This window comes from Malania oleifera, chromosome 1 (genome assembly GCF_029873635.1).
Source record: "Malania oleifera isolate guangnan ecotype guangnan chromosome 1, ASM2987363v1, whole genome shotgun sequence".
Classification (NCBI taxonomy): Eukaryota; Viridiplantae; Streptophyta; class Magnoliopsida; order Santalales; family Ximeniaceae; genus Malania; species Malania oleifera.
Window position 1 is genome coordinate 125,091,519 of NC_080417.1, and position 19,073 is coordinate 125,110,591.

General features: G+C 39.4%; 1 protein-coding gene across 1 annotated transcript; it reads left to right on the forward strand.

Moving 5' to 3' along the window:
- Positions 1–236: 236 nt before the first annotated feature.
- Positions 237–4,808, forward strand: LOC131156122 (IQ domain-containing protein IQM3-like). The gene is made up of 9 exons (XM_058109572.1): positions 237–606; positions 744–858; positions 1,079–1,144; positions 1,335–1,423; positions 1,905–1,992; positions 2,196–2,342; positions 2,459–2,551; positions 3,764–3,865; positions 4,055–4,808. Exons 1-9 carry the CDS (start codon positions 338–340, stop codon positions 4,568–4,570), a joined length of 1,485 nt encoding a protein of 494 aa, XP_057965555.1. The 5' UTR covers positions 237–337; the 3' UTR covers positions 4,571–4,808.
- The last annotated feature ends 14,265 nt before the right edge of the window (positions 4,809–19,073 follow it).

Consider the following 19,073-nt stretch of genomic DNA (forward strand, 5'->3'; position numbering starts at 1 on the left):
AATTAGAAAGTATTCTTGGAACCAAATCATATATATAAAAAAAAAAACATTAAATTAAAAATTATAAAATATTTTATAATTTATAGGAGAAATAAGAGAAAGTTGGATATTTTAAAATAATAATAATTTAATATGCCAGGTGGGTGGGGGAAATGGGATAGAATGTTCACGTTCACTGCAGTTCAGTGCGCAGCGTGCATTGTGTATATAACCGCTCTGATACTCTCACCTCACTTGCGCTTTGTCCTAAAAATTTTTCAAAGCTTTGATCACAAAACAGAAGCCATTGAGAGAGATAAGACAGAACCTTGACTGTGACTTTGAAGTTTGAACGGAGATGGAGACGCCCGACTCTAATGTGCTTATGGATTCCCCGGGCCTCCCTTCTCCGGTTCGCCGGAGCTCCGAAATGCCTCAATCTCCAGCTCTATATTCCCTGGTAACCAGGGCGCCGGGCTCTCCGCCGGCGATTGACCGTCGCGAGACTTTCGACGGTCTGCTTTCCAAGGTTCCTCCGGCCGACGCCGTGAAGCTGCAGAAGGTTTTTAAGAGTTACCGCACCCGGCGCAGGTTAGCCGATTCCGTCGTGGTGGCAGAGGAGTATTGGTATGCATCTGTTTTCTTGCTCTCTGACATATATATCTCTTTTCTTTTCTTTTTTTCTTGGTATGCATCCGTTTCAAATTTTCGTTTCTGCGATGATTGCCTTCTTTGAAACGGGATGATTATAAATTAATTTGAAGGCGGGAAGCGATTGACTTCGCTAGACTCAGTCACAGCACGATTTCGTTCTTCCATTACCACAAACAGGAGACTCCGGCTTCGCGCTTGAGGCGGGTACGCTTGAATGCTTCAAAGGTATATATGTTGCTTCTCATTTCTCGATTGATTTTTTTTTTCATTTTACTTTAGATTTTGATAATAATCAGAAGAACAGAGTTGATACTTGATATCCTTCAATTTTCTGAACTCATTTTTCATGGTTAGATTTGTTATCATATTCAACAAATAACGATTAATCTTTGCTCGAAGCCAAAAAAATGACTAAACGTGACGCCAATTTTGAACTGATTCACAGGTCGGGAAGGGATTGTCCAAAGACGAAAAAGCGAAAACATTGGCTTTTGAGCACTATATTGAAGCTGTAATTTTTACTCTTTCTCTTAATGTTTTTATTTTTTTATTTTTTTTGTTCGCTGTGCATATACGTATTTTACCCTGGTTTGACGTTTGTATGATGAATTGATTTTCTAGTCCTTACAATGGTTCATTATTTGGCATGCTCTGAAATTACATCAATTTCTTTACTTTATTATTAAAATTTATGACTTCAGATTGATTCCCGCCACCGTTATGGGCATAACTTGCGTTTATACTATGAGGTGTGGCGTAATGGAGATGCAGGCCAGCCATTCTTCTTTTGGTGAGAAACCCCTCTTATCTTGGAGGATTAATTGTTAATCATATAATGATCAGTTCAATGAGCCATCTCAAATATCTCCATGACACACTGTTTAAAAGATGATTTCGATTTCATTAGCTCATAGGCACACTATATTTTGTGGATTTGTGTTATTTGGACAGTAGTATGTTGAATTTTTAATTTAATATTTCCACATCCAAAAGCTAGGCTTCTGTTCAAGGTTGCTGACTGGTCATGGGTACTGTGATAGAATCCCCTGTAATAACTTACATCACGAGAATACAAAATACAAATCTCTTGTTCATTTGTGGATTTTGTTCATATATAAATTTCCGCTTCCTATTTTTCTTTTTGGCATGTATTTTGCTTGCATCATTTGGATCTGCAATTTATTCATGAAGATTGGTAGCTCCGTCCCTGTTATTTACGCACATAGGCCAAAGCATTTAGGTGTTGAGGCTTGTATTTTTAATTTATGCAGGCTAAATGCTGGAGATGGGTTTAAGGTTGATCTCAAAGAATGTCCAAGATCAAAGCTACAGCAGCAATGCATCAAGTATCTTGGACCTGTATGTAATTTCATGAATCAAATTTTGGAAATAGTTTCAGCAGAAACAATTTTGTTCCTTGTGGGCTTTTTTTTTTTTTTTAACAAAAAACCCCAAATTTAATGATAGCCCTCACTTATAATTCATAATGTAAAATTGTTATTTACAATTCAAAAGACTAACATGTCATTCTTCTCATGTGGTTTGTTTTTTCTGGAAATCAGCAAGAGAGGAAACACTATGAATATGTTGTTGTCGAAAGGAAAATTATCCACAAAAAAAGTGGACATCTTTTAGACACAAAAATAGGTTCAGAGAAGGTCGACTGGATATTTGTTGTGGACACCTCCAAGAAACTGTATGCTGGTGAGGTGAGAATTTGAGTAAACACCACACCAGTATGCTAATATGTTTGACAGTTTCCTTATAATTTCTGATTTCCCTATTAATTTTCACAAGCATTGACATGTTTTTAGTGATTTTTCAGAAAGAGAAAGGAAGGTTTCATCATTCCAGCTTCCTTGCAGGGGGAGCTACTTTAGCTGCTGGTAAGCTTGAAGCGGATCAGGGAACACTTAAGGTAGGATTTCTGAGAATTCATTTGCAGTAAAGTAATTGACAGTGCCTGCACTGGTTTTAGCTAAAAATTGTAATGAAGCCATTATTAGTTCTGAGATTGTATGAAATGGATATGTTTTCTTTTCTTCCTTTGGTACACCAGCGGAAAACTAGCCTACCCAAACCACCAAGCTTATAGATCATTACCAAAAGCATTCTCAGACTTAAAATATTAATAATTATGCCAATTGCATTATCAGCAAATGTATCCTCATTTTGATTTTCAATTTCAAAGATGGCTGTTATTCATACAGTCAATAATTTTCAAATTATTTTCCACACAGAGGGAGGAATTTTGTGTGTGGGGAACACAAAGGCGCGCGGTAGCTTATTTCCCATCCCAAATGCCTCCCATCCTTCCCCAAGTATTGAACATGGAAGTGTCAATCTCTAACTAGTATTGTCTATATATTCCACTTAAATGGAATTTTTCACGGCTCTATGCAATGTTTTGCATTATCATTGGAAACATGATTTCTATTTGAATGAGCGGATCATGGAAATTAGGCGCCTCTTTTCTGCCATGCAGAAATTAGGTGCCCAGGTATGATATATAAATGACTGAATTCATTTATTCTATTTTTGGATAAATTATACAAGAGGCATTCCTCTTTACGTATTTGTGTGTCTGTTTCCTTAATTACACACATATTAAAAATGGACCCCTCTCTAATATTAATGAATGTATGATCAATTTGTCACATCTAATATTAAGGAAACATGCACACAAGCACGTGGAGGGAGAGATCGCCTATATAATTTCTCCTACATTTGAGAGAGATTTTCGATTTAAATTTATGTGAGTTTAGATAAGATGTAATATATGTTGGACTGAATTTATCTAAATGCATCTAAACTCATATCTAAAACTTAAAATTTATACTTCCAAATGGGGAGTTACTGTTCAAGATAAATGAGTAGACATGTGATCCATAGTTTGAAAACAAATAAAATGACTGAATTTGATTTCATGACACATGCACATACCCCAGTAGCAGGAGTGGTGAGATAAAGACCATCCGGGTATAATACAATTCATAATTAGTTGGCAGACAAACATGGATTTGCAGTACCTTGCATAGACGGACACGGAGGCGCGTATTCTGCTTTAGCTGTAGCAAAGTTTAGATGAAGTTCTCTTTAGCCCTGATTTCTCTGATTTTTTTTTTTTCAGTCAATATCCCCACACAGTGGACATTACCGCCCGGGCGACGACAGTCTTGCCACTTTTGTATCACTCCTCGAGGAAAATGGAGTCAACATGGCTGAAGTTCAGGTTCCTCCCCACCCATACATACTGCATATATCGATCATCTCTCATCTTTCTCGTCTTAAAATGCATCTCAGTGCTGCTCTAAACGATGTGTGGTTTCTGTAGAGCTATAGGGTACTGAATTCAGTACCCTTGAACTTCACGACACTTGTCACTTTATAGCTTCTCTGTTTATGTTTGGCTAATTTCCAGATACTCAAGGCAAATGAAGAGTGGGACGATGATAACTGCTTCGATGGAGAAATGAACGCAAGTGAAATCCCACCAGAATCAGAATACCAAAGCACCAAACAAGAAGAAACCAAAGAAGAAGAAACAGACCCATTCTCAAAATGGATAAAAGCTAACGAAACCGAAACCAAAATCACATACGAAAGGACTTTGTCCGGGGGGCTTCGGAGGCCGGCCAGGATTGATATGGTGCCCAAGGATGCAATGCTTCGGAGGATCAGTTCGAAGAAGGCGGCAAGTTCATACCAACTTGGACACCAACTCTCGCTGAAATGGTCCACTGGGGCAGGCCCAAGAATTGGGTGCGTCGCCGATTACCCTAAAGAATTGAGGTTGCAGGCACTGGAATTTGTGAACCTCTCCCCAAGATCTCAACCCTCACCGCCGTCGCCGTCACCACCACCTCCACCACCATCAGGGGCTCTAGGTGGTCCGGAACCGACAGTCTTGCATTACTGCTCCCGCGGTGGTGCCTAATTGGCAATTGCCATGCTGTTGCTGCTGGAAGCCGGTGCCTGACCTCCCATGCCTCCCTCACTCTCCCTGCATGGAATTTCTAATCATGTGGAAGAGCTAAATTAGGTGAATAATGTAAGTTCTCATGTCTGTTTTGGATCTTGGGAATGCAAAAATGGCTAATTAAGGTTTTATCTCTCACGGCATTTTTGTATATTGAAACAGAATGAAATGGAATAAAACAAAATCAAATTTATTACTTAATTTTGTGACATTTATTATTTAAATTTTTGTTTTATTCCTATTTCATTTCACAAAATAAAGCGGTGCATGATCTCTTTGATACTAGGGCAGCACATGTCTCTTGCATAATATAACAATTGTGAGCAAAAAAGCATACCTAGGGTTAGCCAGCATCGGCGACACGAAGCCGGGACAGCGACCTAATGGTGACGAGGAAGACGACGTAGCGCGATCAACGGCGTCTAGCTCTCGCGACGGTGTCTTCGTTCTGTACTACCGAGAAGCTTGCGCAAAGGAGGTACTAGCATCGGGATGAGAGTTTTCTATTAAATACTATGGCTGACATGGGAGCTTGGTTTTTGTGGAGCGGAGGCGGAGGGTTGCACTGTGCCGCAACCGTGACCTACGACGGCGACAAATTTGCGACGGTGACGAGGAAGGCGATGTAGCGCGACCAACGGCATCTCTGTGAATCGCTAGGAAGCTCTCGCAACGGCGTCTTCATTTTGTGCCGCCGAGAAGCTCTCGTGAAGGAGGTACCAGCGTCGGCATAAATGAAGCGGCGACTACGATGGCGATGACGACACCTGCAACCGCTTCGACAACGTAGCGCGACTACGAAGTCCAACGGCGTCTTCGTTATTATGAACTGTTGGGAAGCTCTTGAGTTTTTTCTTCTTCTCTCAAGTTTATTCACGAAGGAGGGTTAGGGTACCAGCATTGGCAACAAAGAAGCTGCGATAGCGAACTTATGATGACGACGACGAAGCTGTGACGGCGAACCTACGACAGCGACATAGTTTCACGATGACGGCGATGACGTAGCCAACGGCGTCTTCTTTACTGTGAACCACCAGGAATCTTGGGGGACACTGCACGCCAAGGAGTTTGCAATCGCCATCGCAACTCGGGTTCCATTTACTCTCTTCATAAAGTTTGGTTTTTTAACAATATGAAAAATAGGTAGCCGCTAGCCATGGCCATGCCGCCGCCAGTAGCTGTTGCCGGAGGGTTGAGGGGAGGTGTCGATAGTGGTTCATGGGTTGCGGGGTGTGGTTCGAGGGATGATATGGTCAGAAAGGGGGAAGGTTTCACTGGAGGAAAATTGTTTGCAGAAGCATTGAAGAGGCTAATTCCATCTTCGAAATTCAAAATCCTTTGGAGGCATATTATCTAATCTTGGGGTCTTTCTGAAGTTCCAATGATAAGTTTTATGGACAACTATCAAGTTTTGTTGCATTGGTAAATGAAAAGGACTACATTCATGCATGGGCACGAGAAGGAAGACGGGTAGCAGGGCGCCAATTTCGGTTATTTAACTAGTCCGTGAATTTTGATGTCAACAAGGAGTCATCGATCGCACCATAGTTGATTTTCTTACCAAGTGTGCCTTTACATTTATATAGACTAGGTTGTTTGCAGAGTTTTGCCACTAGATTTGGTAGATTTTTTGGTATGGATAATGCCACATTATATAGAACACGAGCCACTGGTGCAAGACTGTGTGTTGAAGTAGATTTGCAGAAGGATCCTATGAAGGGTTTTCCACTGGTAGTAGTTCAAAAGTAGAGTTGGAAAAGGGTAATATACAAGAAGAAGGGGTTTCTATTGTAATAAATATTGTAAGCAAGGTCACACTGATGTGGTATGTTGTTTTGGAGTAAAGTCTAAGGATAAAAGGAAGGTAGGTATGAGGAAGGAGGGAGATGGGATGGTTTGAAAACAAGTGGGTAGAAAAAAAAAATGTGATAGTAGAAGAGGAAGGTCATGTTTTGAGAATTCAGGATTAGAGGGTGGAGGAGAAAAAGAATGGAGATATAAGTGGTCCTTTGAATGTGAATGAGAAAAATAAAGAAGTTGTGAATGAGGTTAGTAATGCAGGTACACATAAAGTGGATGAAGTGAACTTGGCAGAGAAGAATAGTGGAGAGAAAGTCGAATGTTTTCAAGATCATAAGGCAAGGGCGTTAGGGGTACAGGTAGAACTGGGTGGTTGTTCTAGGACTGCCCAGGAAATCAGAGTTTCTAATGAAAAGGGAGGGGGGGAGAAATTGAAAATGATAAGAATGGGGAGGAGGTTTTGGTGGAGGAGGTGGATGAGAGAAAGGGGGAAAAGGAGGGTGTGGTGTGTAGGGATAAATATGATATGTTATCTGACAAAGATATGGAGGTTTGCATTGATACTCAAAAAGAATATTGCTCTGATCCAGGTAATGTATCAGTGAGTGTATCGGAAGGAAGAAATAAAGAAGATGGGCAAGTGAGAAAGTCTAAGAGGGCTAAGACAGTGCCCCAAAAATTGAACTTATGATTGACAAAGTTATGTTTTGGAATATAAGAGGGTTGGGCACGTCAAAGAGAAGATTGAAACAAATTATGAAAGATCAGAAGGTTTCAATTTTGGCTGGTTCTGAACCTTTTCAAGATATGGAGAAGATACAAAGGTGTGTGGTGTATTTGCAATTTACTAATTTTTGTTCTAATGTAGAGGAAGGTGGGAAGATTTGGCTGTTCTGGAAAGATGAAGTTTAGGTTGATTAGGTGGGTGCCTTCAAATCAATGTTTGACAGTTTTGTTAACAGAGGATAGAGGCTCTCTGATTTTTACCTTTGTATATGCTAAATGTTATCATATTGAGAGAAAATAATTATGGGAACAACTTCAGGGGATGTCAAGTTTTGATGTGGCTTGGGTTATTATGGTAGATTTTAATGTAATTCAGTCAAATGAGGAAAGGACGGGAGGTCGACCTCGCTTGGGTTCGTCTAAGGCTGAATTCAATGATTGTATTAATGAATGTGGATTATTGGATCTTAGATTCAAAGGAAGTCAATTTTCCTGGTGCAATGGCCATCAAGGATTGACGAGAAGTTAGGCAAAACTTGATAGGGTTCTGATTAATAATGTCTTTTCTATAAAATACGGTGAAGCTAAGGCATCATTACTGAAAAGAAATACTTCAAATCATTCTCCTATCATATTACAGCTGGATGCGAGTATGGAGAGGTATGGGCCAGTGCCTTTTAGATTTCAGAGCATGTGGACGTAGCATAGGGATTTTTTGAAAATGGTTGAATCATCTTGGAGAGTACATATAGTGGCGGATTCTTGGTTTAGTAAATTGGCAGGTAAATTGAAAAGACTAAAACAAATGCTTAGGGTTTGGAATAAACAAACTTTTGGTCATGTTGATGGTATCATACAAGAGTTGGAGGAAATGGTGGAAAAAATATAAGAATGTACTGCAAACAGAATATTCAGAATCAGTTGAAGAAGAGTTCCTTATTTCTAAGGCTGAATTGGAGGTCTGGTATAGAACCAAAGAGATAAGACTGGCACAGCAAGCAAAGAAGAAATGGCTAACTAATGGTGACCAAAATTCAAAGTTCTTACATGTGGTGATTGCGCAAAGAAGGCGTAACTCTTGTGTGAATTCAATGGTGCTCTCTGATGGTTCGGTGCTAGAAAATATGCAGATGGTTCATAATGAGACTGTGAATTATTTTGAACAATTCTTGGGGTAGAATAGTCCAGTGCAAAGGCCAAATCTAGACAGTATTATTCAATCAGTGGTTTCTAAGGATTCTATAAGACAGCTGAAGGAAGAACTAACGGAGGAGGAGGTTTATGCAGTTATTTCTTCTATTTTTGTGGACAGTTGCTTAGGACCAGATGGTTTTGGGTCTTCTTTCTATCTTACCTGCTGTAAGATTATTAAAAATGATGTGATGGAAGCGGTAAGGGCCTTCTTCAAAGGTGGTATGTTGCCTCGATATTTTTGTTCCTCTTATATAGTTCTTATTCCAAAAGTAAAGGATCCTCAGTCTTTTGATAAATTTCGCCCGATAAGCCTTTGTAACTTAATTTATAAAATATTTTTCAAAATCCTTATTGGTAAGCTATCATTAGTGATGAGTGATTTAATTTCTCTTAAGTAAGGTGATTTTGTGAAAGGAATGAGTATTTTTGAAAATATAACGCTTGCTCAAGAGATGACAAAATTATTACATAGGAGGGAGAGAGGAGGTAATATGATGCTAAAACTTGATATGAGCAAAGTATATGATCAAGTCGAGTGGTAGGTAGTAGATCAGATTTTTCATGCTCTTGGTTTTCCAGATTGTTTTTGTAAGTTGATTCAGAATTGTATTTCTACTCCATAGTTTTTTGTTATGATGTATGCACTTATAGGAATTTCTTCAAGTCAAAAAGGGGTTTGAGGTAGAGGGATCCGTTGTCCCTGTATATTTTCATCATCATGGAAGAAATTCTTTCTAGATTAATTCAAAAGAAAATGACTGAGAAGTGGATTTTATTGTTTGTGCATCCAAATGGTACACCTATTATATCGCATTTAATGTACGTGGATGATGTTGTTATTTTTGCTAATGCTAGTAGAAAATTTGTTAGTCAGTTAATGGAGGTGATCAAGGAGCATGACAGCTGGACTGGCCAAAGGGTGAATAAAGATAAATCAGTTATTTTTTCTCAAAGAAGTTGGGTGCTCTGAGGAAAGGTGAAATTCTACAAGAGAATGGTTTTATTGAAGGTAAATTTCCTTTTACGTATTTAGGAGTGCCGATCATGGATGGTAAATTGAAGGGCTGTCATTTTGACCCTTTAGTTTAAAAAATCAATAAGAAAATTAAGGGTTGGAAAAGTAGATTGTTGTCTCAAGGAGGTCGTCTATTTTTGTTGAGACATGTGCTTTCGAGTATGTCACTGCATCTATTAGTTGTTCTAAATGCCCCAAAACTAGTGATAAAAAAGATATAAGATATGTTTGCATCTTTTTTCTAGGGATTTAAGGATAGAAAAGAAAAAATGAAATGGAGGGCTTGGAAAAAATTGTGTGTCCCTGTGGAGGAGGGGGGCATAGGAGTAATGGACATTTCGGAAGTACAACAATCGTTGTTTATGAACTTTGGTTAGCAGTTATTAATACAAAATTTTTTATGGGCTAGATTTTTTAAAGTTAAATATGTTAAAGGATGACATATTGCTCTTTGCAGGCTATATGGATCAAATTCTTCTTTTTGGAGGAAAATTCAGCAATATATGTCTAAACTGTTAAGTAAATCTAAATGGAAGGTTAGAGAATGAGATGTAAAATTGTGGTATGATAAGTTTCTAGATTCGGGACCTTTGTTTTCAGAATTTCTAAATTGTGCACATTCACATATCAGATTAAAAGATTTGATTATTAATAATGTGTGGGATGTGAAAAATTTGCAAAGGATTATGGGTTTTAACAAAGCGGAAGAAGTGATGGAAAGAGTTGGGAAACTTAGAAACTCTTCAGACATCCTACTATGGCTTCCGGAAAAGAATGGTTGCTTTAATACAAAGTCGGCATGGGATGCTATCAAAGTTAGAGCTCCAAAATTTGATTGGGCAAAGTGGGTTTGGAACAAATAGTTACCGAAGAAAATTACTATTTGTATGTGGAAGGCTACTTTTGGGTGCTTAAGCGTTGATGAAAAGGTGAGAAAGGTGGGGGTATCACTTGCTTCAGCATGTGATTGTTGTAAGATGAGACAATCAGAAGATGTGGAGCATGTTTTGAATAAGGGAGATCTTGCTCCCGATGTATAGAGGAAGGTTTTGGTGGATGTAGGTATACCGTGTTGGGAGAGATATCAATAAACAACCACAACGAAATAATTCTTCTCCCTATATGCAAGAAAATATAGTGCATCTCCACTTTTATGCGTGCTAAAAATAGTAAGAAAAATAATCAATCACACCAAACCACAAGAACACATGCAATTTTTTACGTAGAGAACTTCCCCAGTGTGAGGAAGAAAAACCACGAGACCTAGTCCAATTGAAACCTCAACTATCAACCAAATAATGGGTACACCAAGTCTTCTCTATTCTCAATTAGAGGTTACAAATATATCTCATAAAGATATCAACAATCTTGGCAAATATAATGAGAATTGGAGAGAATATACCAAATTTGTGATTACTGTTCATGGGCAAAAATCCCAACTCCCGATCTCAAAATTCGATCTCCACCGTTCAGATTGTAGCTCTTTGAGTCATAAACCTCTCCTGCAAATTTCAACTTGATTGGACAATAGACGAAGTGAAATCGGAGTCTTGATGAAATCTGGATAGCATGAGAAAAATCACGTTTTTCTCTTTTTCTTTTTAGAAGTGACGGCTCCTCTCTTCTCCCCTCTCTTTTTTATAACTTCCTTTAGGTTTTCACACTAAAAGGCTGGACTTTGGGCTTTTAATAAAGCCCACTTGGGCTTTCCTCCACATGGAAGGATATAACCCAACATATCGTTCCTTAGGCACCAAAGCTGGAAAGAAAGAGTTCAAATGTAGTTTAATAGGACTTCTAGATACTCTCAATTGGGAACATTGATGGGTTAGATTTCTTGTTTAGTAGTTTGGAGGTTGTGGAGAAAGAGATGTGTGGATAGAATGGAAGGAAAATTGGAGAGTAGTACGTGTGGCTGTCCATTAAGAATTGGGTGGGGGTTTTGAGTGAGAACATGACAGTTATGACTCATTTAAATGATGCTGATGTTCGGATATTGCAGAATCTGGAGGTGTAGATTGTGAATAAAAAGAATAAAGTTATGTAAGTTGTGAGATGACTAAAACTGAAGCAAGGGGGGTTGAAACTAAATTTGGATGAGAGTAGCTTAAGGAATTTAGGGCCGGCGGGTGGTGGTGGCATCCTTAAAGACTGTACAGGTTCTTTTATTTTTGATTTTTTAAATATTTGAATTATTGTTCTAATAATGAAGCTGAATTGAGAGCAGTAATGCAATGAATAAAACTTTGCAAACAATTGGGTCATACTAGTATTGACATTGAACGTGATTCAAATATTGTAGTAAATTGAATAAGATTCAATAAATGCTCTTTATGGTATTTGTGAAATTTTTGGGAGCAGCATATTGGTGTATTGGAGAGAGTAGATTTTTCTATAAATCATCTGTATAAAGAAGGGAATAAAGTGGCAGATGCGTTGGCTCGACAAGGTGCCATAGAGAGGAATAGTTTGTTTACAAATAATAGTCAACTTCCTAAAGTTATCAAAGGTTTGTATAGATTGGATAAGATGGGTACGGTTTATATGAGGTATGTTTAGTTGGTTTCCTTTTGGTATTGGTATAGGTTTGTTTTCTTCTTTTATTTAGTTTGATGCATGAGGTGTTTTATTGATTATTATGTAAGCCCCAAGTGTCATTTTGTTACTACGATATTCATCCACCATAAGTAAAGGTTAGTAATAAACTTAAGAAAGGATGTGCCGCCCACTTTCACCCAAAAAAAAAAAAATTTTCTTTAATACCGATGTCAGTATAATCACATAGCATCTAACAATTATGCAATTAGCTTTCTCTCAATTTCTAAAATTCTATTAAAAGAAAGGATGTAATTTTTTGCACAATTAATAAAGGTAAGTCCTTTGCTCAGCAAAAGAATATATATATATATATATCCTTTGAAGAAGTAGGCGAGATCACTCACCCCATTTTGTACCTTTAATAAATTTTAAAGCTCATAAAAAATATCATGGGTTTACCCCCACTTGATAAATTTAAATATTATTATATAATCTCGTGATTCGTAATTTTAAATCCAAATAATTTTTTACAAGTTCTTACAAATCATACAGAAATTTAATTATTTAAAAAGAAAAAATCACTCATCATGCACAAATTTGTGTAATTTCATACAATGTTAAATGTGATGAGTATTGATGTTTTTATGGTGAATTTAGAAATAATCATTTTATGCCTATTTTATTTTATGAAATTATAGATTTTTTAAAAATTAAATTACATTATCATTTACATCAATATAACAATAATTAATACCATTTTTTATAAGTCACCAAAATTTTATAATATCATTATTCTAGTTTCTATTATGACATTTTGCAAACTGAATTAGCAAAAAATCAAATCCACATTTATTGTGGGAGTTTGGGTTTGTTTGAGTGTGGGCCTCTTGGAGCCAAAACTTAAAGCCCAATGAGTGTGGGCCTCTTGGGCCAAAACTTAATAGACCAATGAGTGGGTATTTTATTTTTGTATTTTATGTTAATCCTATGCCTCTTCCACAAAGAGATACCTTATTAGGCTATGCAGCACTTACGCTTATAAGCCCTCAGGATCTTAACCATTTCTGATGTGGGACAAGAGCTCCCTGCCTATCCTTTGGTGCTTGGCAAGACACTCTAACTACCTCTTCTAGGTGCTTGGCGTGTCACCTTGCCTACCCTCCTAGGCGCTTGGCGTGAGATTCTCCCCCACACAATCTGGCAACATCCTCGTCACCAATAGCCACCTTGCCTACCCCCTTGGGCACTTGGCGTGAGTCGAACCGAGTCAAGTTGGTTCTTATACCAGGTGTCACAGGCAGAATATTTCACATTTTGAATTTGAATTTAATGTAATATAAAAATGTATTGGATTTTATTTAAGTTCGCCCAAATTTAAATCAAAGACTTGAAATTCATGCTCTCAAACATTGCATAATTATATTCATAAAAAAAAAAAAATCTTTAAAATGTATTGTATGACATGATGGGAATGGTATAATCAAAATTATGTCGAAACTTTAAATTGCGTCTTGGGTTTGAATTTTGAGAGGGGTGGAAAAGAATATGGGAGAAAGGATGGATTATATCTCGTTTTGTCACCCCCAACCTAGAGTGTGCCTGCAATGAACCTTAAAAATACATGTGAAGTATCTAATATTAATATTTATATAAAATTTTAGATTAAAAATTTTAATTAATACATAAATTTTTTTTATTTTTTGTTGCAAGATAAAACTGGTGATGATCAATGAAACTGCACCTGGATCTTCGATGACCTGAAAAGGATAAAAGCAAAGAGGCTTGGAGGACCCGGGGTGTACTCCAGGGGATCACTCTGAGGCCTAAGTAAAAGGAATGCTCTAGAGAAGCTGAATGCAACAGTATAATGGGTGATATGACTTACCTTGGCCTCTTCCCTGCGTCTCTTCTTATAGGGGCTGGAGTTTACCCTTGGGGTTGATTCGTCTTTATGGCGCAGGGGCGTGAATCGCTCCTGGTCATGAAGTGTTTGCGTGCATTACTCCACTGATTTAAGTCGCCAGTGTGGATCTCTTCTCCTCTTTATTGGTAAAGAGTTGATTGCTCTCATCAAAAGGTTTGACCTGGGGGGTGAGGACTAGGTGTTGACTCACTTTGATTGGCTGATATATTTTAGGCATATCAGTTGTCCCCCCATTGGTTTCAAATTTCTAGAAGGAATTTTGAAAAGATGTCGTGTTTACTCGCTCTTAAGTGTTCTCCCCCTTCTCTTTTTTCTTCTCTTTTTTTCTTTTTTTACCGAGCAGGTATTTCGAGCCGATCCGCTATATAGAGCAGATTTTGCCGAGCTGTTGCTCCAAGGTTTTTGCCGAGAAAACTTTTGTCAAGCTACTCTATGGAGTCCTTTTGGCGAGCAGCATATGTTGAACATGTTCTGCCGAGCTGCTCTCTAGGGCAGTTTTTGCAATGCAAATTCTACCAAGCTGCTTCCTTGGAACATTTTGTCGGGCTGGCCATTTGGGCAATTCTTGCTGAATAGTTTTGCCAAGCTGCTTCCTTGACCCATTTTGCCAAGCTGCTCCTTTGAGCAATTCTTGCCGAGCGGATTTTCCCGAACTGCTTCTTTGAGCAGTTTTGCCGAGCTGCTTCTTTAAGCAATTCTGCTGAGATGCTCTCTTGGCTCCTTTTGCCAAGCTACCCCTTTGGGCAATTCTAACCGAACAGTTTTTTTGAGCTGCTTCCTTGAGCAATTCTATCGAGTTGCTCCCTTGGCCCATTTTACCGAGCTGCTTCTTTGAGCATTTTGTCGAGCTGCTCCTTTGAGCATTTTGCCGAGCTGCTCCTTTGAGCAATTCTGCTGAGTTGCTTCTTTGAGCAATTTTGCCGAGCAGGTTCTACTAAGCTGCTTCTTTGAGCAATTCTGCCAAGCAGAATTTGCCAAGCTGCTGCCTTGAGCAATTTTGCTGAGTAGATTTTGTCGAGCCGTTCCTTTGAGCAGTTCTGCTGAGCTGCTTCCTTGAGCAATTTTTTGAGCAGGTTCTGCTGAGCTGCTTCTTTGAGCAATTATGCCGGGCAAAATTTGCCGAGCTGCTTCCTTGAGCAATTCTGCTGAGTAGAATTTGCCGAGCTGCTTCCTTGAGCAATTCTGCCGAGCCGCTCCTTTAAGCAATTCATGCCGAGCAGATTCTATCGATCTGCTTCTTTGAGCAGTTTTTTCAAGCTGCTTCCTCGAGCAACTATGTCAAGCCGCTCCTTTGAGCAATTCTGCTAAGCGAATTCTGCTGAACTACTTCTTTGAACAGTTTTTTTGAGCTGCTTCCTTGAGCAATTTCGCCGAGCCGCCATGCTTATTGGTTGGGCTGTCGTAGGCCTCACGAGTCGTGCTCATCAATTGGGTTTATTCTGTCTAGTGAGTTGTGGCCATTTGTTGGGCTGTTGTTGGTCTCACGAGCCGGGCTTGTCAGTTGGGCCTATTCTGCCTAACGAGTCGTGCTAATTTGCTGGGTTGTCTTTGGCCTCACGAGCCGTGCTCTTCAGTTGGGCCTATTCCACCTAATGAGTTGTCCTCATTTGCTAGGTTGTTTTCGGCCTCATGAGGCGTGCTCGTCAGTTGGTCCTTTTCCGTCTAATGAGTTGTGCTCATTTACAGGACTGTCTGTCTGACAAGCTCAATTGGGCTTCCCCACCTAATGAGATGTCCTCATTTATAGCAGGTGTCAATCTGATGCTTTTTCCGAAGCGACGTTGTATTTCTTCCACGACCTCATCCTTCCTGCAAAAGTGTAATGAATGCATGTTCAAATCAGCCGTACCTTAAGAAGTCGCGAATTATTGGTATTGGTGTCATGTCAGCATGCAAGCAGCGATTTTTGTACGTACGGGGATTTTTCGTATCCTTTCCCTCAAGACGCAATCCCTTTTTTGTAGCCGATCTCTCTCGGGATTCCAACTCTCTCGGGCATCCATTCCAGTTTTTCTCTATAACGATAGGGGCCCCCTTCAATCGCTTCTTATCTCATTCAAAGTGGTTCCTCTTTTTCGCTAGGTACGCTCTCCCTCGGCTCCTCTCTTTGTTGTTTTTCTCCTACTTTGTGTTGAATTTGTGTGTTTGTTTGATTGTTCATCATGTTCTTCACTGTTCTTGCTAGAACTTTGCTTGTTTAATCTTCTTTTGTATAGTAGTTTTGCTGTTTTCATGCAAAATTTATCCATTTGATCTTTTTTGGCATCTTGTCTTCCTTGTTTTTGTGGGAGGCTCACCTGTTTGATATGTTTGCAAGTTCTTCATTTCGTTCGTTCTATATTTCAATTTCGTGATGGAGTCCGACTACAGTGAGGAACGCTCGATGTGACCTAACCTCGTCTAATATACAAAATATTCGATACTTTTTTGTCATCCCCACGAATATTACTATTAGGCTGCCCAGCAGTTTGGAATCAGCCCTTGATCCAGGCTCCAATGAGCTTTTCCTGTACACTGACTACTTGGACTTAGGTCTTAGACTTCCTTTTCCCCCCTTTATTTCTAATGTATTACGTTTTTACTGAATAGCCCCCTCACAACTTGTCCCAAACTCCTAACTTTCACTTGCTTGTTTTGTCGTGCTCCTGCTCAGACTGGGTCATCAGCCTACAGTGTCTCTCTTTCGGAGTTACTTCCAGATGCGAACGCACTCTGTAGAGAAGGAGTTGTATTACTTCAACTCTTTGTCAAGTTATAAACTTTTTACTCCGTACAGCTCTTCCATACATAATTGGAAGTCCCGGTACTTCTTCGCCTCTGGAGAGTTGAATTATACGGGCTCTCATGTTTGGTCTGTTCCTCTAGATGGTGACGTTCTTCTCCCCTACCTTTATTTACTTCATATGCAAGGGCTGTGTGTAGGGTACCCAATTACTTATTTGTTTTCCTCTTCTTCTTCTTTTTTTTGTAGCTCGGGTGCGCCATATTCTTCTAAGGCTCTCTCCCGACGAACAGGTCATCTTGAAAGAACTACGATCCCTTGTTCAGCAGGGGATTGTCCCTCACGAGGAGCTGCTTAAGCAGCGAGTCCTTGTGTAGTGGGGGATCATCCCCATTTCTCCAATTCTTGTCTTTCCTTTGATTCCTATATATACATATGTACTTCAAATACTTCCGTTGTTGTTGGTGTTTTTATCCTCTCTTATACTTTTGCAGCTATGGATTTTAACAAATACGAATCTCTCATGGGCGAAGCCAAGAAGTAAAGAGCGAGTAGGAGCAGGAAGAAGAGAAGGGAGCTTGAAGGGAAATCTTCTTAGAAGGACACGACTGCTGCAGTTGACAGTGAGGCCCCTGCTAGGGAGAACATTGCGACAGCACCTCCCTCAATCCCTATGGCTCATACTGAAGCCATCTTTCACGAGCCGACCCAATCTGCCTCCGCTCTTCGCCGTGCGGTCCACATGGAAGATTTCGTGCAGGCCTAGTGTTCTCTTCCCGATGTCATTTCGGCGAAGATCTGACACACCTCCTATCAAGTATTTGTTTTGTTCTTCTTGGCCGCGCTCTTCTTTTTTCCCCTGGAAATTTTGTTAACCGTTCTCCCTTTGTTCGTTATTAGCTTGTGACGATGGCCTTGGCACAGGAAGAGAAGGTTGCTGAGATGTACCGGCAGACCTTGGATGCCCGGGAAAAATATGTAGTTGCTCAGAACGAACTCCACGATGTTGAGTCCCGTCAATGGGCCCTCCAGGTGGACCTCGAGCGAATCCGTAGGGAGGAAATTCCGGTTGTTGCCGCCACTGCTGCTGCACGAGCTGCAATAAGGGAGTGCAAGGACTCTTCGCGATTCGTCATGGACACCGCCAAGACTTATCGAATAGGGTTCAGGAGGTGCCGGGAGCAAGTGAATACTAAGCATCCTAATCTTCCCTTGGATGGTGTGTGCTCACACGGTTATGGATGTGAGATTCCGGACTCTGTGGTGGAGATGGACGAGGAGGAAGAAGAGGAAGCTAGAGAGGGGAGCAAAGCAAGCTAACTACTGAAACTTCATTTGTAGTTTTGTTCAACTTTATTGAAATAGTATAACTATTGCAATCGGAACTTTATCACTATGTTGTATGAAACGCTTATAAATAATATTTTTTTAACATATCATAGTTCTATGTGTTATTAATCTTCTTTCCTCCTACGTCCTCTAATTTGTATGTCCCCGATTTTATCTCTGCTGCAACTCGGTATGGACCCTCCCAGTTCGGCTTTAGCTTGTGCGAGTCTGACTTTTGTGGGCTGTTTCGCGTCTTCCTGAGGACCACATCTCCAGGATGGAAGTTGCGCACTCATACGCGAGTGTTGTAGTATTTCGCCACCTTTTGTTGGTATGCGGCGATTTTTATGCTGACCTAATCCTATCTCTCTTCCAACAAGTCTATTTTCGCCCTAAGCTCGTCATTGTTGTCTTACTCATTAAAGTATTGCCTTCGCCAAGAGTGTAACGCCCCGACCCTCTAAGTGGGCCCAGAGTGCAACTAATCCATTCATTTACCTGATAATCCACATTCTAATACCATTTATGCAGTGGAAAACATAACTATAATCTTCTGACAATTATAATACCATAGCTTTCTAAATCTATCTACATTCTAACATAAATCATATATCCACCTGTATTCACATATATACATATCTCCAAAACATAATCCTCAAATACCAATATGTTTCACAACCATTCATAAACTCTAGAAGATTTAAAACATAAAACATAAAACATAAAATATCTACATCCCAAAATATTATCAAAATTATACTCTTTTTTTTCTCAAAAGTACTATAACAGCTCGAGTTCTTTAAGCTCGATCTCGTGGATGTCTTGAAAAAGATAGTTCATATTCGGGTGAGACACATCTCAGTAAGGGAAGAAACAATATATTAAAATAGTGTATGGCCAACATGAGTTTATATATAACATATTATTTAACATTTGAAAACCGTTAACATAATTTCTAAAATCATTCTCTGATCCTAACCAAACACAAACAAAAGATTTAACCCACGAGATTACCTGAAGATAGAGGTGATTACTCGCCCATACAAGTAACACCCCTCTGCTCTAATACTTAGGCAACCCGAAGATCACAACTGAGGCATACCAAGGCACTCACTTTACTCAGTAAGCCCTCAAGTGTTAAATTGATCTCGTACTCACACCGTTCGATAATAGTTTACTGGTAAAGGCTCTAAGGATAGGGAAATCTACTCAT

Bases quoted from the DNA above. Each gene is read 5' to 3' on its own strand.
- LOC131156122 (XM_058109572.1), top strand. From the start codon at position 338: ATGGAGACGCCCGACTCTAATGTGCTTATGGATTCCCCGGGCCTCCCT. The intron at 1,145-1,334 runs GTAATTTTTACT...TTATGACTTCAG, and splicing joins TTGAGCACTATATTGAAGCT to ATTGATTCCCGCCACCGTTA. The intron at 2,552-3,763 runs GTAGGATTTCTG...TTTTTTTTTCAG, and splicing joins CGGATCAGGGAACACTTAAG to TCAATATCCCCACACAGTGG.